This window comes from Vulpes lagopus, chromosome 5 (assembly GCF_018345385.1).
Source record: "Vulpes lagopus strain Blue_001 chromosome 5, ASM1834538v1, whole genome shotgun sequence".
NCBI classification, from domain to species: Eukaryota; Metazoa; Chordata; class Mammalia; order Carnivora; family Canidae; genus Vulpes; species Vulpes lagopus.
In genome coordinates, this window is record NC_054828.1 from 104646682 (window position 1) to 104672259 (window position 25578).

Here is a 25578-nt window from a genome sequence, read left to right on the forward strand (position 1 = left end):
ACTTTGAAAATATAAAAATATTATAAATGATTGTATTTTTCACATTGCTTAGAGATTAAAATTATTTGCCTAAATCCATAAGTCATTATAGCTTGTTTATTGGTTTTAGATACAGCAAAGAATTCCTTTTCTATTACCAAGTTTGGGTTTTGTGTTTAAGGCTACCAACATAGATGTTTCTTCTTTAGTATATTATCAATGAATACCCTGCCTACAAATGACTTAAGCTATTGTTATAGGCAGGGATGTCTAGAGGGTTCTTTTCAGATATTAAGGCAGACCCATCAATGATTTGGACCAAAACTGAAATCTTGATGCCTTTATGCATGCATTTACTTAATCCCCAACGCAGTTGTTTATAAATACATTGATAATTGTTAATGACAGTAAACTGTCAGAAAAACAGTTGCTTATTTTATAAAGTGTTTACAATCTGTCTTATCTCCATTAAAATCCTCTCACTAAAAAAATAAAAATAAAAAAAAAATAAAATCCTCTCACTTTGATACTTCATTATCTTTGTTGGAGAACACAGTATAGCTCTTGCCATATAGGATGTATAGGATGGATGCTTAAGCAGACTGTGGATATGAGAAGGAAGTACTCCAAAGAGCAACTTCACTACTCACTTCTCTTCCTATAAATAAAAAATTCTCACTCTTTTTGCTAAATTCATTAGTAAGTCTTTGAGTTCTCCCTCCAAAAATAGCTAAAATCCATAGTTGGGTTTTTGTTTTGTTTCTTTTTTGTTTTAAAAACCTCCCATCAACTCCAATTCTTCTTCACCTGGAACTATAACAACCTAATTTTAAATGGTCTCATTTCCACTCCTTTTAAAAAAGTATTTCTGTTTTTAATATCTTTACATTTTATGTCTGTGTATATAAAAACACTCAGTTGACTTTTTTTTTTTTTTTTTTTATCAAATCTTTCACAACTTTTTTATTTGGAGCACTGAGGCCATTTCTTTTTAAAGTAATTCTTGATATATTTAGATTTAAGTCCATCATCTATTTGTGCTACCTATTCTGTGTTCCTTTTTCTTCTATTTTTGCCTATATTCAGATTATTTTTAATTCTTCACCCGCACCCATTATTTGGAGATTATGTACTCTTTCATTACTCTTTTTTATTGTTATTCTAGAGATTACCACACACATCCTTATCAAAATTTTAATGCAAAGACCTTTAAGTCTTTTAACTACTTAAACTACCCTGGAACACCTGGGTGGCTCAATGGTTGAGCATCTATTTGCCTTTGGCTCAGGTCATGATCCTGGGGTCCTGGGATTGAGTCTCACATCAAGCTCTTCGCAGGGAGTGTACTTCTTTCTCTGCCAATATTTCTGCCTCTCTCTCTGTCTCTGATGAATAAGTAAATAAAATCTTTTAAAAAAGGGGAAAAAAAAGCCTCCTACCCTGAATATATATCATTCTTGTTATGTATTTTCTCTAGACATTTATCTCCTACAAGGTAATGTTTTGTACATTCAGTATTCAGTTAGGATTATCCACTTTACATTACTCATTTTGCTTTATTCTATTCCCCCCTGCACATCTGATTATCCATCTGGGATCACTTTTCTTTTACTCTAAGAACAGTTAATATTTCTCTTTGGTAAAAGTCTGCTGGTGCACAGTTTCTTCAGTTTCTGGTTTTATTACATTGTCTGTATTTCGCCTGAGTGGGTTAACTATTACATCTGGTATTAAATTCCAGTTGGCAAGGGTTTTTTTGTTTTGTTTCATTTTTAAGCACTCTAAATATATAATTTCATCTTTTCCACTGTTGTTTTCTGCTAAAATCAGTCATTTCTATTATTGGACATTGAGTGGTAGTCTGATTTTTTTTTTTCTCTGATAATCTCCCTATGTCTTGAATGTCAGCTATAGCTTAGTTTTCTTTTTATTTAACCTTCTTGAAGTTCTCAGACCTCCCTGGCTTAATATATTTTTATCAATTTTGTGTGAAATTCTCAGCCATTTATCTTCAAATATTGCTTTTGCGCTTCTTTCTCTCTCTTTTCCTTCTGGAACTCTCTATTGTTGGGTCTTCCTTTTTTCTTTTTCTTTTATAAGATTTTATTTATTTATTCATGAGAGAGAGAGAGAGGCAGAGACACAGGCAGAGGGAGAAGCAGGCTCCCTGCGGGGAGCCCAGTGTGAGACTTGATCCCGGAACCCTGGGATCATGCCCTGAGCCAAAGGCATATGCTCAACTGCTGAACCACCCAGGCATCCCTAAATCTTTCTATATCCTCTCTCCAACTCCCTCTCGGATATTTTCCATCTTTTGTTTTTCATACTTTAGTCTAGATGTTTTTATGACCCATCTTCTGGTTCGCTAATTCTCTCTTCAGTTATGCATATCTGTAATTAAACCCATCTATTAGGTCTTACACTGTTTGCTTCTAGAATTCTTTTTTTAACCGTTTATAGATTTCTTCCAAAATTTACAAGGTTGTCTTTTTTCTTCTTGAACACAGTAATTATGATTATGTTTCTGCTCATTTTCATTTATGCTGTATTATCCTGCATATGCATATCCTACACATGCATTTTTTTATGTCCAGATAACTATACTTGAAAAGTTGTCTGTAGCAATAACTTCAGGCCTAGAGTGATATCTTCCCTTAGGGAGCATATTTTAATTTGCTTCTCTCATATCTGTAGCCACTAGAAATCTGGATCATCTCATTCCATTTTCAGTTTTTCAGATAATCTAAAGCTGATCTGTAGTCTTTGTAGGGCTTGTATTCTTTTTTTTTTATAAATTTATTTTTTTTATTGGTGTTCAGTTTGCTAACATACATAGAATAACACCCAGTGCTCATCCCCTCAAGTGCCCCCCTCAGTGCTCGTCACCCAGTCACCCCCACCCCCCGCCAACCTCCCCTTCCACCACCCCTAGTTCGTTTCCCTGAGTTAGGAGTCTCTCATGTTCTGTCTCCCTTTCTGATATTTCCCACTCATTTTTTCTCCCTTCCCCTTTATTCCCTTTCACTATATTTTATATTCCCCAAATGAATGAGCCCATATAATGTTTGTCCTTCTCCGATTGACTTATTTCACTCAGCATAATACCCTCCAGTTCCATCCACGTCGAAGCAAATGGTGGGTATTTGTCGTTTCTAATGGCTGAGTAATATTCCATTGTATACATAGAGCACATCTTTATCCATTCATCTTTCGATGGACACCGAGGCTCCTTCCACAGTTAGGGTATTGTAGACATTGCTGCTATATAAACATCGAGGTGCAGGTGTCCCAGCGTTTCATTGCATCTGTATCTTTGGGGTAAATCCCCAGCAGTGCAATTGCTGGGTCGTAGGGCAGATCTATTTTTAACTCTTTGAGGAACCTCCACACAGTTTTCCAGAGTGGCTGCACCAGTTCACATTCCCACCAACAGTGTAGGAGGGTTCCCCTTTCTCCACATCCTCTCCAACATTTGTCGTTTCCTGTCTTATTAATTTTCCCCATTCTCACTGGTGTGAGGTGGTATCTCATTATGGTTTTGATTTGCATTTCCCTGATGGCAAGTGATGCGGAGCATTTTCTCATGTGCTTGTTGGCCATGTCTATGTCTTTCTCTGTGAGATTTCTGTGCATGTCTTTTGTAGGGATTGTATTCTTATAGTTAACTCTTCTATCTAGAATGCAGCCCTTTGAACTTAAAACCTAAAAAGCAAGAAGGTTCATCAAGCCCCACTTTCTTGGCAGGCACTGAACACCAGTTTATATCTCCTTGCACTGCACAACTGTCAGAAGCACAGCTTGACCTCTCAGCCATCCCTATGGAATCACTAAACACATTCTGGGAAAAATAAGTCCAAATATTAGGCATTTTAGAATTCTGTCTTCCCTTGGATTATGGTCTGCTTTTTCTTCACTATCTTGCTGGTTTTGATTTAAAAATTTTTAGCTCTGCTTTTTTACTTGTCCTCAAGTGCATACTTGATCCTAATGATCTAGTCGATCATAGCTAGAAGCAGAAGTTCCCATTAGATAACTTGTGTTCTCTCTATACTAACCCCACAAAGATTTAGTTCAATATGTTATGGAACTCGGTCATGTCTCTAGAGAAATGTCATTTTTTTTTTAACATATCTGAGTTAAAAAAAAAAAACTTAGTGTTATATCTGCACTTCTGAAAGTAGTCTCTAGTTCTAATAAACTTGTTGTAATCTATTGCTGTGTGACAAACTGCACCACTTAAAACAACATTTTTTGTAATTTCTGGGCGGTCAGCAGTCTGGGATAGTTTAGCTGTGTGGTTCTGGTCTCTCGTAGAGACCTGACAATCCGAGACAGTCAACATGTAGTCAAGGGTTGCAGTCTTCAATGAAGACTTGACTTGGGGAAGATCTGCCTCCAAGCTCACTCATGTGGTTGTTGGAAGGACTTGGTTCCTTCCTGGCTATTGGCTTTAGACTAGTTCCACACCACATGGGTCTCTGTGGGTTCCTCAGCATGGCAAACTGGCTTCCTCCAGTGTCAGCAAGAACACTTAAGATGCAAAGTTTTTGCTCTATGTTATTGGTCACAGAGTAATCCTATGATGTAGAAGGGGACTCCACAGGACATAAATATGAGGAGCTAGGGCTAGTTGAGGACCATCTTAGTGGCTGTCTACTACATTAAGACATTCAGAAAGAATAGAATTGTTCTTATATATGGAAATCTTTCAGCTCTTTAATAAGAGCAGACAAGAGTCAACTTAGTTGCCTGCCCGGTCCCCCCCTACCCCCACAAGGATAACCAGCCCCAATTCTTACAGTAGTTCCTTGCATCCTCTGTTTTGTCTCTTTACTGCCCCAATTGTGACATGCTCTATCCAAATTTTTCTGCGAATTTTTAAACTTCTGGGTCCTAAGTTATAGTTTATATTAAGAATGTAATCTCTAAAACCAGACCACTTGGATTTGAATTCTGACTCCTCCACTTACTAGGGGACAAGTCACTTAACTTCTCCTTTCCTTATATGTCTAGTCTATAAAGTGGGAATAATGTTAATTCCTTCATAGTTGTTGTGACAGTTAAGTGAGTTAATGCATGTTAAGATTTTGAAAAATATGTAAAATAATGAATAGTGCTTAAAATAGCAGCTATTATTAGTATCATTGTTTTTGTCATTGTAAGTATGGTAATATTTCTCCAGTGTTAACAGTATTTGCCCTACTCTTACTTAAACCTAGCATAATTGTTAGTTGTAAAGTTTGAAGAGTTCATATGTGGTGCTAGTGTAAAGTTAAACATGAATTTCTTTGGCTTTACCATTAGTTGGAAATGAAAAAAAAAAGTTGGAATGAGAAAAAATGCATTTTTTTAGTTGTTGGGATGAAGTTTTTGTGGAGAAAAGCAACATGACATGTTCTGCGAGTGGAATCTATTGTTTTGTAACATCTGATTGTTTCTTACAGTGTTAACATTTTATGTTTCCAGTTTATAAATCTTGTTCCAATTTCATGAAGAAAATTTGGGTCTTTGTAGAAAGTATTGAAAATCTCAGAAGTATGATTATATTCTATAATGTTAACAGGTTTATTTATTTATTTATTTATTTATTTATTTTTGTTAACAGGTTTAAAGGTAACTTAGTTTTTCAGCTCTGATCCCAGATTAGTTTCTATTCTATAATTTAGGTTGAAATCTTATCTTTTTTTTTTTAAGTCATCCTAGTGAAGATCTATTTTATGTTATTTTCTTTCAATGTTGAATTGTTACCTGTTTTCTTGTTACAGGATTCATATTTCTTCAAAGAAAAGCACTGTTGGCATATTAATTTTGTCTATTGATTTGATTATATACATTTAGAAATTACATTGTTTTGAAAGTTGCAAAACGTGATGATTTAATGACAAATCAGCAAGAATTAATGTTGAAATATACTTTTTTTCCTGTCCTGAACTAAATGTATGGGTATATTTCTTTTGTTTCTTTAATAGATAGCAAATAATAAAGATGCATTGAGGAAGACGTGGAACCCTAAGTTTACATTACGAAGTCACTTTGATGGCATTCGAGCCCTTGCTTTCCACCCCATTGAGCCTGTTTTGATAACAGCATCAGAGGATCACACATTAAAAATGTGGAATTTGCAGAAAACAGCCCCAGCCAAAAAGTGAGAATATTCTATTTTAACTGTATTTGAGTATTTTAATTATTAGTTTTTCAGCAGAAAAATGCTCAAATTATTTGCTTATTAAAAAAAAATTATTTGCTTATTAAATTTCTCAAGTATCTCTTCTAGTTCTTTCTTCTTTACCTTGTCACATAATTAGAATTTTTTCCCTCATACTCACAATCTGATATTAGGTTGGAAAACTGACACTGAGAGAGAGATGGTATTATCTGATAATTTCCCAGAGCTTCTGAATGCTGTTTACAATCCTTATACAGTGTTTTAAATGGTTGTCATATTTGTGGAGTCCCTTATCTGTACTGAAGATTTCTACTGTTATAAAGAGGTGTAGGCATGTTCAGAATCCTCAAACCCCACCCCAACACCATCCTATTGTTTATTAGGTTTGAGCTTAGGGTGTAGAAGGGAAGGAAGGCTGATTGAGAGGGGTGAGGGACTTCTCTTTGGTTTTGTCTTTTTGCCTTGATCCCATTAGGCAGTTTTCATACCCACAAAAGGTATAGTTGGAAAGGCAGCATTGTTGCTGTCACTTACCTGCCAGCTCTTGGCTTGGTCCCTTCGTTCCTCTGTAAGCATGAACAGACATGGGTTGGTATAGACGCTTTTATCAGTCACCAAACTAGTCTTAGCCCCACTTGCTGGGGTGCTTACAGGGAGTCCCTGTCCTTGTGTCCTTGAATCTGGTGGTCTAGAACCCAGCATGTGCCCACAAGGGCCTTTCTCCAGTGTCAGACAGTTTTATTATTAGAAGAGTAGAAATAAATGTGAACTGGAGGAGATTACGGAAGTTTTATTACTGATAGAGGATAGCTGTTGCTGAATTTGAGAGATCAGTGACATTCCCGCTGTGAGTCATCTATAGACTATATAAAATACTTGATTTCTTGATTTATCCCTCCTCTTCAGATAGCTCAACCAGATCTTGCTGACACCAAGAGAATTCTTATATGGATCAGATATCTTCAGCAGAGAAAAATTATTTCTTAGTTATAAATTGTGCCTTTTGTCTTTCTATTTCTCTGGTTACAGTGTGCATCTCATTAGATCAGAGAATGTGAATGTCTCATATATTCTTGACTAAAACTTAGAAAAATATTGAAACAAGTTTCTTGCTGGTGATAGCTTAGTAATAATACCTTCACATGGTCTGTGACATTGACAGACATTAACATGGTCTGTTTACCTTGAGCTTAACATTTTGGAAATGCTTGAGGAGAGAAAGCATATGCCTATAAAAAGCTTCAATACAATATAAGAGATGGTAAATAGTTGACTTTAAATCCAGTTTCAATTTACAGTCATGGCCAGTATTAGGCAATGTAGAGTATCAATACATTCAGTGTTCTGAATACTGAATAAACTGATGACTGGGACAATTTGTCCAAGTATCAAAGACAGACATATTAGCATTGATGGAAATGCAAAGAAATTAAAGTACCATTTATTGAAATCCTACTGTGTGCATGGTTCTGTCCTAGGCTGTTTTACTTACAGAATTTCATTTAATCCTGTATTTGATATTATCCCAGTTTTTCTGTTTTGTTTTAAATAGAGAGGAATCTGAAGTTTCAAAAGAATAGATAAGTTGCCTAGAGTTAGCCAGTTATTTGAATCCAGAAATTTATCTCCTCAAAGCCCATGCTGTTTTCTGAGTGTGGTTCTCTCAAATAGTCAAATAGACTATGACAATGCTAAGAGCACTATAATCAGGTATTATTACTAAACAAGGATTTTGTTTCTTAAGGCCACAGAAATATGTGATTGGTGTCAGGTAAACTTTCCTAAGTGTCCTAGGTTGAGAATGGTATATTAGTACAGTGTTGGTATTTCTAAAGGCAATTTTGCAGCATATATTCATTAATACTGTTTACTACTGAAACTTGGAGTGGTAAAAGTCCTCTCTCTCTCTGATTTAGGAGTACTTCTCTTGATGTGGAACCTATTTATACATTCAGGGCTCATAAGTAAGTATGTGCTTTTTCTCTGTTTTAAGTAAGCATCACTGTATATCAGCCTGATTATTTTCTTTCACTTGAGTATTTATGTTACATATTTTTTGTATTTAGTAGCATTTTTGTTTGGTTTTGTTTGGGTTTTTTTCTGGCAAATGTAAAAGAAACTGGCAGATAATGCAATGTTAAAAACAACTTTATTCCTACCAGAGATCCTTGCTGAAATTAGATTTTATTTGGATGATGTTTAAAATGTTACATATCTTGTGCTTAAAATATGTTGATGCAATAAGGTCTATATATTAAAAATCCTGACCTTTTTTTCCCTTAAAGATAATCTAGGTAAAAATATGAAGAATTTTTAAATAATGATAATATTGCATGCTTTTCCTATTTTCATGTAAGCTTAAGAAATACACTAACTCACTTGATTTAGCACAGAGATTGGCATGTTTTTTATATAAAGGGTCAGATAGTAAATACTTTTTCAGCTTTGTAGGCCATATATTTTCTGTTGTATATTCTTGTTTTTAGCTTAGTTTAATTACCCCTTAAAAAATGTAAAAACCATTCTTAGCTTGAGATCTGTATAAAAACTGCCTGCCTTTGGCCCACCGGCTATAGTTTGCCAATCTCTGGTTTAGCAGAAAAAAAAAATGAGCAATGCTTTTATAGTATTTTTATTCATTGTAAAAAGCAGAAAAATAGCCATATGAATAATTAAGCATTCTTATTTCTAACAAGTCCTATTATCAGATTGATTTTTGGGAATAGAAATTGATTTTTATCTCCCAGAGGTCCAGTGCTTTGTGTGGTAATGAGCAGCAATGGTGAGCAGTGTTACAGTGGTGGTACTGATGGACTGATCCAGGGCTGGAATACCACCAACCCCAACATTGATCCCTATGACTCTTATGGTAGGTGTTTCCCCGAAGATATGAAAGAATAAATTGTTTTCTTTTTACACATTTTCCATAGCATATACAAGGATAAAATGAGATATTTTTAAAAGTAAATTGGTAAAAGAGAATAAGGTCTTTATTTTCTTAAAAAGGATTCTTGCATTTAGGAATCAATTTGATATATAATGCTAAAAGAAAAAAAAAATGTTATTCCCGAAAAAGCAGTTTCTACCCCTCCCCTCCAAAGTTTTATTGATTGGAAATGCTGGCTTGATCGACAGTTGTTTTTTTCATTTTATAGGCATCTGTACACTAGTTGATAGATTATTACTAATCTGTAATCATGTTTCATTACTATTGTTGACAAATAACTGAAGGAAAATGAATGTTGGCATCATCTTCTTGATCAATTATTGGAGTGTGTAGAGGTTAATGATGTCATGGTTTAAACTCCATGACACCAAAATACTTGAAAAGCCTTAAAAAGTAAGAAGTGCCCCTTTTCAGTCTTGGGAACCATGAAACATAAATCCACATTATAATCTATCACTATATGTTACCATTAATTAATTCTCTTGCAAAAACTGTCTAGGAATTGACTGTTTTGGCTTCCTCTTACGTTCTTTCTTAAATTCTAGAATGAAGTGGAGTGTCATATATGTCCTAAAACCATATTTATTTTCATTTTCACTTTAGATAATTTTACTACCAAACCTAAGAAATTCAATAAAAAATTTTTTTCCCAACATTTATTTAATAAGCAGTTAACATATCTTTTGTGAAAGATAAACCCCCTTTGTGTTTTTCCTTACTTCCTTTATCTCTCTGTCAAGAGGATCAGTTGTCTTCATTCTGTCCCAGGCCAACCAGTTCTTCCCCTTTTGCTCTTGACCTCATTCTCTCTTGTTTCTGGTGAGACTGAACTTGATTCTCTTGCTCTGTTTCAATCTCATCTTAAGCCTTGCCCTCTTTTCTTTTTAACCCCTCAGCATATAAGTAAATTCAGGTAACTCCTATTGTGGGCAAAGGAAAGCCTTTTCTTGATTCCATTTTCCTGTGTGTGGCTTTTTCTTCATCATCTGTCTCTGGTGGTAATGACTAGAAAACGCAATCAGGAGTTACTAATTCCATGTCCTTTCCTTGTGCATCATCACTGTGCATTCTGTCATCTGGTTGTACCACTTAAATCTGATAAGATTATCAGTTACTCCCTAATTGGCTGATCTAAGAAGTATTTTACAGTCTTTATTTTGCTAGATATATTGGCTATCTGAAACTGTAGATTATTCCATCCTTTTGGAAATGTGTCCACTATTGGCTTTTTTGACATTTAAGTCTGTGACAATTTCTGTCTCCTATCCTTCCTAAACTTTTATTTTTCCCACCTTAGATATTGGCATTTATCAAGGCCCAGAACCTATTCATTCTTTGCTTTGTACACGTATTTTTTGGTAGACTGAATCTACTTCTATGGTTTTGCATGCTGTTGACTCATAAATCTCTTCTTTAAGCCTCACACTGCCTACAGAACTTTTCAAAGTGGCCACCTCATTGTCCATAAATTCCCCACAAGTGTTGTGTTTCTTCTCCCATATATTCTTTATTAGTGGTGGCACCACCAAAATTACCCAAACTAGAAACCTACAAGTTATCCTTTTTTGCCTTGTTCTGTTTACTATCCACACCTTATTAATTACCTAGTCTTTTTTATATTACCCCCTAAATATTTCTTGAATTTACCCTTTCTCTTTTGCCTCTTTTGCCACTGTCCTCTCTTGGGTCTACATCATCATTCTCCCAGTCTACTGAAGCAGTCCTGTTACCTTCATCTTGATTCTCTCCAGTCTGTCTTCTGCACTACAGTGAAAGCTACCATATTAAATACTTAAACCTACTGCTCCTCGAAAACCCTTCAGTGGTTCATTTTGCTTTCAGAATAATTTCCAAGTACCTTAATATGTTGTAGAAATTCTACTTTAGGGGCACCTGAGTGGCTCAGTGGTTGAGCATCTGCCTTTGGCTCAGGGCGTAATCCCGGGGTCTTGGGATCGAGTCCCGCATGGGGCCCCCGCAGGAAGCCTGCTTCTCCCTCTGCCTATGTCTCTGCCTCTCTCTGTCTCTCATGAATAAATAAATAAAATCTTAAAAAAAAAAAAAAAGAAATCCTACCTTAATCTAGTTACTTGCATCTCTTCTACTTCCTGCCTTAAACTTCATGCTTCAGTAATGCTGATAAATTCCCTCACATGTCCTGCTTTCTGCCCTCTTATGATTTTGTTGGTACTGCCTTCTTTGCCAGCAGTGGGTTCCCTCTAGCTTTTGAGTGGCCAATGGCTATATATTTGAGGTGCCGTTCTCCCCAGGAAGCTCTCACTCCAGTTACTCTCCATGGAAGCTGGTGTCTGTCACAATTATTGTACTTACCACAGTGTCTTTTGAGACAAAGATAGTACTGTGTCTTAGTTATCTGGGTGGCCCCAGCACCTAGCATCATGCCTGACACATTGTGTCTTCAATAAATATTTTATGGTATGACAGAGAGAGGCTAGAGGACAGATAACATTATTGACATTTTAAGCCTAATGTGTGAGCCATCATGAAAGTACTGCTTCATAGAGTCACCGTGAGGAGTAATAAAGTTTCCAGTTTGACTTTTATTATGAAACGGTGGTAAGTGATCCTCCTTCCTCCTACTCTTTCCCTATTATACACATTATTACTGTTTGAGGATTTGGGGGTTCCTCTAGACCTCAGTTCCTGTCCACTAGGAATAGCAGAGGTCTGGTGCTCCCAGGAATAACCACCATTCATAGTAAGAAGGGACAAGAGTAGAAGTGGCCTGAGAGAGCCCAGGGGAGGAAGGATCCCTCTTTACTTCCTTAGGGAAGAGTGGTGGCTTCACTGAAGGTAGATAAAATTCACGTGATGTGTGTTAACCTGCCTTTTGAAAATCTAAACAAATAGAAAAAAAGGGAGAAGTGAGGGAAATACCTAATTTTTTTAAGGAGAGAAATATATACTTTAAAATTTTAACTTATAAACTCTAGACTCTACATTTGCATATTTCCAAGCCTATTTCTGGTTATAGCTGCATTTCAGAAGAATACTAGAAACTAGGAAGCATGTTTTATACTGTTCTCAGGTACTCTTTTCTGTATATTTAGTTTCTCTGGGACCTAAGTACCATTATGATTTTTTTTTTTTCTCTTGACTTTGCATTCTTGCTGTTTTGTACAGATCCTTCTGTTTTAAGAGGCCCTCTGCTGGGTCACACTGATGCAGTCTGGGGCTTGGCTTACAGTGCAGCACATCAGCGTTTGTTGTCCTGTTCAGCAGATGGCACTCTCCGTTTATGGAATACAACTGAGGTTGCTCCAGCCCTTAGTGTATTTAATGATAATCAAGGTACATACTTTTAAAAAATTATTCTAATGAATCTTTTATAAAACATCTAATCCAACAAGTAAGTAGGTAAATGATTCTACAAGCTGTTACAGTCTAAGTTTAATTTTAAGGGGTGTGTTTAAGCAATGAAAGTATATTTGCTTGAATTTCCAACTTAGTGATTCTTAAAAGCACAGTATTTGGTGAAATAGCACACATTAAAAATTGTTGTAAAAAATCGAGTTATTATTTATATACAGTAAAAGCCAGATATTAAGGATACATTTTATTGAGTTTGACAGATACATCACTTTTCCACCTATCAAAGTCTAGAACATTTCTTTCACTTTTTTAGAGTTTCTTTATGTCCTTCCCAGTCCCTCTTCCTGTTCTCAGTCAGGGCTGTGATTTCTTTCATCATAGATAGGTTTTATCTGTTCTAAAATTTCATATAAATGAAATCATACAATGTATACTCTTCTTGTATCTGACTTTTTACTCTATAATGTTTCTGTGATTCATCCATGTTCTAGTAAGTATTTTTATGTGTAATAGTATTTCATTAAATCAGTGTATGTTTCTTTACCTCTTGATGGACATGTGGGTTTTTTCCAGTTTTTGACTGTTATGATCAAAGCTGCAATGAACATTCATGTATTTTTTATGAGCTAATAAAGAACTAAAAGTAGAATTGCTGGGTATTAGAAGTGGTATTATGCATTTATCTTTATGTGAAATTGCCAAGCCAATTTCCAAAGTGGTTTTGCCATTTTATATCACTGACAGCAATGTGTGAGAATTCAGTTGCTTTACATCCTTAATTATTAATATCTGGTGTTGTCAGTATGTTTAGCTTTAGCCATTCTGGTGGGTTCTTAGCAGTATTTCATTGTGGTTTTAATTTGCATTAGTTTGGTGGCTAATTATTTTGAGCCTCTTTTTGTGTACTCATTAGCCATTAATATTTCTTCTTCTGTAACATACACATTTTTGAACTGTTTCCTTACTTTAGATTTTGAGCCAATTTATTTATGTATACATATTCTATTCTGTTTATAAATACACTCCAAATTTAACCAAGTTTTACCATATTCTAAATGATAGATAAAAAAAATACCTTCTTTATCCCTCTGGGTTCTGATGAGTTGCCTGCCTCTGATATTTGTATGATTCTACATATAATAACAATAATAATAATAATAATTCTTTGAAATTAGAATTCCTAATAAGAAATAGGCTTTTAAAATAAAAGAATTTCCACGATGCCGCTTTAAACCTCAGGTTAGGTGGCAGCAACAAAACTTGTAGTCCATACATGTTTTCCATTTATTTACTTAGTAAAGGCTTGAATTCTATTAATGTTTTAGCTGAGTAACAGGTAGAAGACCTGCTGAACAGGTAATAACAATAAAATAGGGCTAAAAGTAACAAAAGAAGTAATCTCCATTGAATGGCTATGAGCTAATTTTTATTCTAATGTTGAGTCTTCTTTACTTCTTAAGGAAATCTCGTGACTATTTGTTTTGCTATATTAATAAGGACATTTTCAAGTAGATCCTCTGAACGCCATTCTCTGAATATGTTTTGCATCTCTTAGAATTGGGAATCCCTGCCTCTGTGGATCTGGTGAGCAGTGACCCAAGCCATATGGTAGCATCATTCAGCAAAGGATATACAAGCATCTTTAACATGGAAACGCAACAGCGCATTCTCACTTTAGAATCCAACCCAGATTCAGGTATGTATTCCAACTTAGTCTTCGTTTGGATCAATTTTTTTTTTAAGATTTTATTTATTTATTCATAGAGACAGAGAGAGACAGAGACAGAGACACATGCAGAGGGAGAAACAGGCTCTAGGCAGGGAGCCCGACATGGGAATCCATCCCGGGTCTCCGGGATCACACCCTGGACTGAAGGTGGCACTAAACCACTGAGCCACCCGGGCTGCCCTGGATCAAAATTTTAAGTTTTATCAGAATCATAACTGCCAGAGTCAACTACAAAAAATACTTGTTATTATAAAGAGTTCTGCCTTTTAAATCACAGAACACAGTTGATTTTAAGACTTTGGGCTGTTTACGAACATTTGTAACTGAACTATTCGGAATAGCAATTGAGCTATTCCAAAGAGGAGTCAAGTTTTATTTTATACCAAATGATTAGTTTTGAATTCTATTTGAAGAAAATAATATTTATTCTGAATATAAAGTAAGTCTTTTTCATTTCTCAGTTTCATTTTCTAAATCAACTTAATTTTGTATTAATAATGTAATTTGACATAGCCTATTAGAACTTAATTTTTTATTAGTAATGTAATTTGACACAGCCTGATTAGAATGTAGATCAAGTTTTGCCTTTCAGAATCTCAAATATGGAGCTTCTTATTGGATACTAGAAAATCAGGAAATAATTTCTCAGATTGTGAAGAAGAATCTTTTTGGTTTTTGGTTTTTTTAACCATTGCTTTCTATCTTTAGGCTTCATCTAGGCAGTGATAGTTTAGGTTGCAGTTGATAAAGAAAACTGTGTACACAGGTACTGTTTTAGTCTAAGAACTAGCTTAAAAAGAATTACTGCAGTGTGCACATGTCTCTCTGTGTGTGTATGTTCTCTCTCTCCCTGTACTCCTTTTCTCTCAAAAATTTCTCTCGTGTGTGTGTGTTTGTCTGTCTCTCTCTCCCTCTACTCCTTTTCTCTCAAAAATTTCCCTCATTCCGTTTTGGCTTTCTTCGTTTTCTCTTCCCAGTCCATTGTCCTTTGTTCTTTCCTGAGGTCCTGTGAGAATTGTTTGGGAAGTAGACATTAATAGAGTTTTGAACTATTTGGATGTAAAAGAGAGAGACAAAAAATATGAGATTATGGAATAGGAATAAGAGAATTTCTTTTGCCAAGAAATACAAGTTTTAGGCTCTCAGTAAATTTAAAGCCATTTTAAATATATGACCTAAAGTTACAGGAGTAAAATACAGAAAACAATATAAAACTAAGAAAAATGTGAACATTTTGGAATTACCGCGAGATTGGTCTATTCTTTGGATGTCCTGAGTGGTAAATAATTGATTTTTAATGACTGCTATAAATTAATAAGACGTCAAGTCTGGTGGATGAGATGGATAAACTGAGCTAGGCAATCCCATTTTATCCCTAAAGCATATGACTAAAAAGTCATAGATCTTTTTGCCCTATACTGGAAACATTTTCTGAAGAAAACTGCCAAAGATGTTTTGAACAAAGGCAGCATTATTGGAGTAATTGATAATTATTTTGAGTTATAATATGTCTTGACATTTCCTAAATTATCAGTTTTATTACTTTAGAGTTGTATAAAGCAGATTTAATTTAGTCTTTTATTCCTTTCTACCTTGACTACCCCTATTAATATTTGACTACATTGTTCTTTTCTGGAATTTAGCAGGTATTTTTTTTGAATTAAAGTTCTGACCAAAAACATGTTTCAAGGTGAAAGTAAATTTCTTATAGAGTTTAAAAGGGTGAAGGATTTTTGTTTTAAAAATCAGAATAAACTAGCTTTCTATTCTTTAATTTCAGTGGTGATTTGACTGAAAAACTCATCATAGGTAGTTGAAGCAGGTAATTGAGTACTTTTGATCCAGTGAAAAGTAAAGTATTTCTAAGTTGTGAGCTGAATATGAATACTTGGAGGATTTAGATTCATTGTTAGAATGATGCTTGTAGGCCTTCAATTGATTTCTAGTGTTCTTTGCATTTTGCTTACTTGTCTGATTTACCATTAAGTGGAGACATGTCCTTAAAGGTATTATTAAATAAAAACTCTTTTACCTGCTTCCATCTTTTGATTTCTATCATAATTATTTTCTAAATCACAACACAATTCTCAGAAACCTCTTTCTCAGAATACATGGGATATTTTCCTTAAAGTATTTTTTTTCTATTGTTACTTTCCTGCTAGATCTTACAGAGGATATTGCTCAATGGTGTGTTATCTCCGGAGGGGGGGAAAAATCTAGGCTGACTTTTGAAACTAAACTCTTTGTTTAGGACCATTTAAATTGAGTATAACTGACCCAGAGCTTACTCTACATGGTCAATGACTGTTTTTTTTTATTCTTACATAACAGGCTGGATGGCCCCTTGCCATTAACACTGGGAAAAGACTGTCTTCAGTTTTTAAGATGTCATATTTTTAGGAACCACAAGAAAATCCAATAGAGTACACTTAATATTACAGCTATTTTTACCAAAATTATCTATATTTTCCATTATGTGAATATAAATTCATAATAACTATTCTAAGATTTAAAAAATTGTATCTCTTTTTGGAAATAATTTTAAATATTTGGAAAAGCTTCAAAAATAATACAAAAACTAGCCACTAGCCACCCTTCATCCAGATTCAGTTTTTAGCATTTTGCACATTGTGACATTTGCTTTATCATTCTCTGTATATGTATATAATTTTAGATTCTGAACCACTTAAGAGACATCATAACACTGTGTAGAGCCCTAGAGCCTTTAGCGTGTAATTCCTAAGAATAAGGACATTGTCGGGATGCCTAGGTGGCTCAGCGGTTGAGGGTCTGCCTTTGGCTCAGGGCATGATCCCAGTTCAGGGATCGAGTCCTACGTCAGGTTCCCTGGGAGGGCCCTGCTTCTCCAGAATTCTGCCTATGTCTCTGCCTCTCTCTGTGTCTCTCATGAATAAATAAATAAAATCTTTTTAAAAAAGAAAAGACATTCTTTGACATAGCATATAATCAAAATCAGGAAATTTAACAGTAACAAAATGCTATTGTCTAAATTATCATTTATATTCAAATTTGCCAGATCTCCCAATAATGTGCTTTATAAGAAGGTCATCCCTTCCTCTCCCTGGACCATGACATGATTATTTTAACTTTGACATATCTTTAGTGTTACCTTTATATATAGTTTTTTCCTTGAAAAAAAAAAGGGGGGGTCTTAACAAAACTTACTAATTAAAAGGGTTTTTTAATGATTGATTTCCTTTTGATAAAAGATTTTCAGAAGGACCTGTGATAGTTTAGGTACCATTTTTGGCAGCAGTGTGATTTGCATGAGCCATCTAATATTGGTACTGGCTTTGTCACATGATTTTGGGGGAGTCACAACTTTTTCTAGACCTTGGTTCATACACTGTGATAAGGACCTAAGGACATGTGGCCTGCCTGTCTCATTGTGCATATAATTGAAATTCTTTAAAGTTACTATATAGTGCACATAATAGTCAGGATGCTGTTTTAAGATTCCAAACATGATAGCCTGTTAAATGATGACCATTTCTTTTTTTTTTTAAGATTTTATTTATTTTAGAGGGAGCGTGTGTGCACATGTGCACACACAAGTTTTGGGGGAGGAGTAGGAGGAGGGGGAGAGAGAAAGAATCTCAAGCAGAGTCTGCACTGAGCCTGACACAGCGCTAAATCTCACCACCCTGAGATCATGACCTGAGCCAAAATCAAGAGTTGGACACAACTGACTCAGCCACCCAGCTGCCCTGATGACCATTTCTATTACGAGAAAGAAATTGAAGAGGTCAGAAGCTCTCTTTGTCATATTTGTCTTCAGATGATAACTATGTGATAAAGAGCTCTGTATCGGGCAGCCCCGGTGGCCGAGCAGTTTAGCGCCGCCTTCAGCCTGGGGTGTGATCCTGAAGACCCGGAATCGAGTCCCACATCAGTCTCCCTGCATGGAGGCTGTTTCTCCCTCTGCCTGTGTCTCTGCCTCTCTCTCTCTCTCTATCTCTCTCTCTCTCTCTCTCTGTGTCTGCCATGAATGAATAAATAAATAAAATCTTTAAAAAAATGCTCTGTATCTAGAAAGGTGGAGATTTAAATTTGAGTATCGTCTACATGTAAGTAATGATGGAACTTTATTAAAGCAGTAGAAGTATTGCAGATGATCAGAGAATGAGATATGTCAGTGACCGTAGGCTAAAGCCTGGGTGGCCCCCATTGATTGCAGGTGGAAAAGAAAATTCTCGTTTGTGGGTACTTCTGTATTTGTTAGTATGGTATTGCTCAGGCAGTTCTTTTCTAAAACATTAAAAATGAACTAAAAACAAATTAAAGTCAAATCATTTACTTTTTTAGTCTCCTAGGTGAATATTCAGTTCCCTTGTGTGAAGAAATTAGTAGTTTTGACTAACTTTGTTGCTCTTTTTTTCTTTTTTGCAGCCAGTTCTTCCTGCCAAATAAATAGAGTCATCAGCCATCCCACTCTTCCCATCAGCATTACTGCTCATGAAGACAGGCACATCAAATTCTATGATAACAATACAGGTAAGTGTTTTGCAAAGTGATCGGTGATAAAGCAAAAACAAAAAACAAAAAAACACAAACCCCACTATAAGTACGCTGATTTGGGTGTCTCTTAGTGGCTGCATAGTCCAAGAGTAGGCATGAAAACAGATATAGACACTCCCAGCTCAATTTCTGTTTAATCTGTCCAAATCTGCTAAGAACTAGTCTTCATGGTACTATATAGAATCATCTTGGTTTATTTAATAAGTAGATACTATGTTTTGTCCCTAGAGTCAAGGTTATGAATAGGGATACAATGAAAAGGTCATTCAAATAGCAGTAAAACGGATCTCTTGCTGTGAATATATTGGGAAAAAGTAGAAACATGTTGGAAGTAGAGGCATATGATCATTCTATCATATTTTGTTTAAAATTGTTCAGTGTTTGCATAGCTTTAGTATTGGAGTTGGAAACCCAAGTCATTTGGTTGACTTGATTTGATGTCCTGTGGACAACTCTTTTCTGTATTATTATATTGACTGTCTGGTTCTGATTGATTTGAATTAGGATGTGTGGGCTTTCCCATTTTTTTATTGAATTGCATTTCACTAGTTTAAAAGAAATTCCTGAAGAGCTGTGTTGATAGGAGAACACTCCATATTATCAGCCAAATTTACCTGAGTATCTACTGTTGACTTTTGCTGACTTTGCTTAGCTGTGAGTGATGAGTAATTTAATATTTTAATCCCTTCCTATATGTTATTTCCACTAAAACTGTGGCCAGATTTTCTCTGTTCCTTTATCTTTGTCTCAGTCTCTTCTGTTCTCACAACCCGTATAATTTACCTGTAGCTAAAGGATGCAAAGTAGCTGTTTAGTAATGTCTGAGTTAATGAACATGACTCAAAGAATATTTGTGTACAAATGACTAACTTTTATATTGTTATTTGGAAGACAAAAATATAATCTGAAATTTGAGCTTTTGTTTTTCTTCATTACCATGGCTAGAGTGGGGAGGGAGACACATTGTTGAGCTGTGATGGAAAAAGCTATTAATGCAGTAAGTATTCAGAGAGGTGACTGGAGAAATCAGTGTAACGTGGTAGCTGGCGTATAATTCAGGATAAGGAAAACTATTAATAAAGAGCAATAATCTCTTTTTTCCAAAGGCAAACTCATCCACTCCATGGTAGCCCACCTAGAAGCTGTTACAAGTCTAGCAGTTGATCCTAATGGCTTGTACTTGATGTCTGGCAGTAAGTACATCAACTATGGATTACTTATTTATCCTTATCATTTTCATGTTAATGTAATATTTCCTTTCAATTTCTTTTCTTTTTTTTTTTCCTTTTGATGCAGGCCATGACTGTTCAATACGTTTATGGAACCTAGAAAGTAAGACATGTATCCAAGAATTCACAGCTCATCGGAAAAAGTTTGAAGAATCAATTCATGATGTAGCTTTCCATCCATCCAAATGCTATATAGCCAGTGCTGGGGCTGATGCACTGGCTAAAGTCTTTGTATGACACAATGCATCATCTTCACCTTCTAGCTCTTTATAAATAATCAACTGCACAAAAGAGATACAGAAGACCAGGGCAAGAATCAACCTTTCCTGCCCTTTTGTTCTGCTGAAGGAGCACAGAGAACATTTGTTAAAGTATAGTTTTGCAATTCGTATACTGTTTTCTAAAACTAAGGTTTGTTCAGGTTGCTGCAAGCTCAGCTGAATCTGTGAGCCTGAAAACTGTTTCAAATTTTCCCCCAAATAGGAGCTTTTATTTCTGAGGTTGTTCTAATTCGCTAGGCAGGCCTGAGCGAACATAAGTTTAGCCTGTCCCTATTGAGTAAATAGGGCATGCTATAAGGGATAATTAAAAAGCTTGATGACTGGGAATGAGTAGAGGAAGAACAGAAATTTAGACCTAGTTCTCCCCTGAGAATCTTGTTAAACACATTAGGTAGTCAAAACAGTAATCTTTACCATATCTGCTGTACTAACCCCTATGTGCGTAATGACCAGGCAGTGTTAAAATGAGTTTTTAATTTAGCTCTCCTTTCATCTGTGCACATAAAGCACCTGGCAAAGCATTTTACCTATTAGGGGAAAAAAAAAGAAATGCAATAATATGTTAAATATATTATTATTCAGAAATACTAAACAAATATTTAGTTTGTAAGCAGATTTCTATATTGTATTACATTTTTGAAAATAGATTTGGTACCATTGTAAAGTTTAGCTGTCAAAAACAGTCACCGTTATGAATAGTTGATAGAGTCTGCTTTTACTAATGGGTTTAACTTATTCAAGTTTGAGATTCTGTTTATTTTTAAGGGCAGGCAGGGCATATCTTTATAATACTCTCTGTTAATTTTAAAATTCACTTTATTCATGTGATATTTATAGTACCAGAATGGTTATCTCCTATCGATGAAATCAGACCTTTCAGTGGTTGAAAAGTTGGAAGTTATCTGTGAGTACTCACATTGGTCAAAACCCACAAACCATGCTTCAGATGACCTCTTGCTCTTTGTCTCTCATGTTCAAATTATCTGACATCTACCAAAAACAGTTTAAAGTTATTATGTTTTAACAACCCAAAGGGTTTGGTTAATGTCAGGCAGCTGTCTTTGCTGGACTAAATAAAGCAACTCTTTTGTACCCCAGAAGTCCTCCATTAATATATTCAATAAGGGGAATCTGGAAATCTGGATGGAAGAGTTTGGTGCATAACTTTGGCTAAAGAGTTCTCGTTCTTTTTCCCTTCCCCTACTTCTCTTCCATTCCTTAATTGGAAAACCCAGAGTGTTTTAATAGGCAATATATCAATATCATTTCTGGAGAATATTGTCATAAAGGACCAGGCTTCCCTGAGCTCACCTATCCTGTGACCTACATGTCTTGGGATTCCCATGACCCCACTCTTTGGACTGAATATATAGACATCATCCCTACAGCTCTCTCACTTGTCTTCATACTCTCTTGTTTACCCCAAATGTCAGAGACCAATGTAGAAATGAGAAATAAATTACTAATGCCCAAATTTTCAGCAAAATGTATGTATAATAGTTCCTCACCTTTAAATCCATATCCATAAAGAATTTAATCTTTTAATATAATTCCTACATTCCTCTCCCTACATATTCCATTGTCATATCAATGACACTTCTGATAACATGTATATCTACTTCTTGAAGATGTATTCTGGTGGTGATATGGATAGTAATTGAGTTTTTCATTAAAATTTCTGCTTTTCTGCCTCTAGAGTTTTACAGTATACAGGCAAATTTTCTTTAAAGATGTGTGCTGGATTTGCCTGATTGATATACAGATATGCTTTAATATTTTGACACAGCAACCTTGTCATTTCATCTGTGCTTTGGTTAACAATGGGCTCAAGGGACTCCTTTGTATAATCAAATGAATTGACCTGGACTTGAGCTACCAGGTGAATGTTTATATTATTCCCATGCAGATGCAAAATTCCACATTTTATTTGGTGCATTCCTCTTTTGGTTCTGAGTGAAAAAATGGTGTTGCTAACCTAACATTTATAGAAGGATACTGGAAAATTCAGTCAGGTGCCCTCACTTGGCATATTTATGATGGTTTAAGCTATTGTTCTACCAGTTACTGCTTTAATTACCTCCCAAGGTCTTCAGTGCCTGCTTTACTTAATGTCACTGAAATTCGCAAAACCAAGATATTCTTTTTCCCTTCATCTTATACCTCATGGTTGAAATTTTTCTGTTAGTGAGTGGAAAATGACCATGAGATACGTAGACCATAGTGCAAATGATGGAACTGTTGAAAGTTCTTTAGCAAGCCAATGCCATGCCATTGGAGACTGTACACAGAAACAGATTCTTCTCCACTAGCACTGTATAATCCCAGCCTAGAAATGAGCCAAAGCTGTCTTCCAACCAGCCAGAAGCATAAACATGGGTCTGATTTTCCTCCCAGCCTATTGAAAATTTAACAGAAATCCACAAAACGAACAAATTCAAGATTCAAACAGTCATTGAAATGCTTTCATAGCATTTGGTTTGTAAATATTTTGGATGAAACGTATTGGGATAGTCTGAAAATCCGCAGGAGATGTGGGTCCCTGCCTTATTTTCATATGCTATGGATACATCTCTGGGAGCTTGCAGCACCCTTCTCAAAACCCAACTGTCATATGGAGCTCATTTGCTACTCGAACCCTAGACATATATTTAACATAAGTGATATAATGACCTTCAGTATTTTTCTATTGAACAAGTTTAGCAATTTTTGCCATTAAACAGATAATTAGTTATGCAAAGTATTTAGCTTTTATAATCATTTTAGTTATGACTAAAAGGGGGGAAATTATGCTGCATCACTGATAATGAACTTTGTGAAAAATTTTTTGTTTATCTGACTCTCATTCCTTCAGTATTCTTGCTATAAATTTGTTTTGGAGATAATGATAAAGATTTATTTGAAAATGTCTAAAATGTATGTATATTTTATAAATATATATTATATATATTGTAGGAATATATATAATATATATAGACTTCATATATGTGTGTGTGTGTATGTGTGTGTGTACGCACACATACACACACACACACACACACATATATATATAAACCATAGGTGCATTTTACTGTTTTGTATTTTCGTTTTTAGGGATAGTGTACACCGCAGGTAATAATGAGTATGATGAGTGTTGTGCTGTTTGCTTTTGCAGTATAATATATAGTTCTAAATGTTTAAATTACTGTATATACTATATTCATTATAGGCTAGCATGCTTGTTTTAAAGACTGTCATTCTAGTTTATTAAAATCTGAATGTAAGAAAACCTGGCTATTCAAATGTGAATTGAAAAATATTCCATTCTCAGTACTGAACTATTTCCATTGAACATTCAGGATTTTTAACAAAACAGATATCATCAAGAAGGCAATAGCTAGAGAATGAGAGGTGCCTTTAAAATAAAATACAAATGCAGCCTTACAGTGAGGATGAGGATTGAGTTGGGGGGGCGGGGGGCTATGAGAGAGAAAGTGTGTGTGTGTGTGTGTGTGTATGTTTGGGTGTGTGTTTGCCAATCTGTGACGGTCCTGATTTGTGACCATCAGTGTCTTCAGTGTATCTGCTCAACTTCTAGGATTTCAGGGGACATTTCATGCGTTGTCTTTGTGCTCTTCTGAGCACCACATGTACTTTCCAAGGATTTTGAATGTGAATTCCTAGAAATTTCAGTAGAGAGGAAAATAACTATTCTTTCACTATAGTCAAGTTCAGGTAAAAGGAGAAACTCGGTTCACCAAAATTATGGGATCTCATCAAATGTTGGCTAAGTAAATTAATTTTTTAAAAAATGTACTTTCTAAAGGCCCTCTTTTTTAGTACTTCATATATTTCCCTTCAAAGCATGCCATGAAATTCTTATGTGATGAAGATTCAGCTAGTAAAAATTATTTTTAGATACCTGAACTAGTTAAAAGTTAAAATACCACCTAAGAGTAGTGTTTAAATGACATCTTTCATATCTACCTCTTTGTCATTGCTGCCATTTTAACTAAAGCAAATCTTTATGACATCTGAAATGATGATTGGATGCAATTTAAAAATCTATGTTGGTGCTTTTCTCAGGCTTTGTCATTTAAGTTATATTGAACTAAGATGTCACAAATCAGATTGAAAGACTTAATAGAGTTTTGGTTTTCTTTTGAAAGAACTTCTTAAAATTTATCATTAAGGTTGATAGTGAGTGGATATAGTTAATCTGTGGTTGGTATATGTGATATTTTCAACCAAGAGCCAAACTGTTACTGAAGTTACAAAGAAAAAGAGCTCTAAGTACAGTTTTCTTCAGCTTGCTTTATTCTTTGAAAGCTATTTCAAGGCTATTAAGTACATAATCATTAATTTTATTTACTCAGAAGTTGCCTTTGTTACTATGTTATTTGTCTAGTTATTTATATAATTGTAGTACTTTACGTGTTTGACACTGGGATTCAGGTTGTACAAAAGTAGTAGCTGACAGAAATTGTATGTATATTTTTGTGAAATGTATCAATTCCAGAAGTTCCTTTAAGGGGAAGGTCCAGGAAACATGTTCCTCTTTAAAAACAAAGGACAGGCCTCCATAAATGATTTGAATCATTTTTACTTTCAGCACTGAAAGTTTAATTGGCCATATCCATCATCCAGCTGGACCTCCATGTCAGTGTCAGGGACATCAGATTGACAAAGTATTTAAAAGATTGCATCAGTTTTGTTTTTTGCTTTTGTTCCATTTTTGTTTCTGTTCTTAATCTTAAGAAAAAAAAATTTAGGCCAAATAGAGATCCCTAGATTCCACTTATTTATTATAGGAGTATTCCTGAAGTGGTGCTTAGGGGTCAGAATTTTCTGGATCTTTGCTAGTCCAGCTTTAGATTTGATTTAACTGGGACCACATGCTTGTCATCCTTCTGATGCAAATTAGAAAGTTCATTTTAATTTAGATTAACTTTAATGTCTGCCTGGATTTTTAACAGGCTGTGAACCAGTGAGTGCCTTGTTAATGTAGAATGATTTTTCCCTGGTTGGTAGCTCCTTTCTGAAAATGTCTCAGAGAATGGTATTTTAGTTGACTTGTACAGATCTGCTAAATTCGGTATTATCAGCAGTCAGAAAGCCTTCGGTCTACCACATGCCCCCCTTCCTACTTTCTTCTCATTGTTTGGCTGAAGTTTGCCTCTTGTGAGAAACAAATAACAACCCCCCCTCTCCACACACTTTTTTCAATCCAAATTAAGAAGTATCCCTACACCCATTCCAACTATATGATCTAATATCTGTTTTTAGGAGGAACCACTTCTTTGTAATCCTGAATTCTACTGGTTACTTTATGTCTTTTCAACTTCAGTTTACTAGAGCTGACTTCAGGGCATCATCAGTTCAGATTCCTCAGTAACTTC

The 25578-nt window shown here is 35.2% G+C and overlaps 1 protein-coding gene across 2 annotated transcripts in view; it reads left to right on the forward strand.

Moving 5' to 3' along the window:
* STRN (striatin) overlaps nucleotides 1-22934 on the forward strand; it is a 92066-nt gene extending 69132 nt beyond the window's left edge. For both annotated transcript variants that reach the window (XM_041754961.1, XM_041754960.1), the window contains 8 exons: nucleotides 5949-6124; nucleotides 8062-8109; nucleotides 8893-9014; nucleotides 12237-12404; nucleotides 13981-14121; nucleotides 18565-18669; nucleotides 19800-19886; nucleotides 19990-22934. In XM_041754961.1, coding sequence (XP_041610895.1) covers nucleotides 5949-6124; nucleotides 8062-8109; nucleotides 8893-9014; nucleotides 12237-12404; nucleotides 13981-14121; nucleotides 18565-18669; nucleotides 19800-19886; nucleotides 19990-20159 — 1017 coding nt within the window. In that variant the 3' untranslated portion in view covers nucleotides 20160-22934. The remainder of the gene's footprint in view (nucleotides 1-5948; nucleotides 6125-8061; nucleotides 8110-8892; nucleotides 9015-12236; nucleotides 12405-13980; nucleotides 14122-18564; nucleotides 18670-19799; nucleotides 19887-19989) is intronic.
* Nucleotides 22935-25578: the final 2644 nt, after the last annotated feature.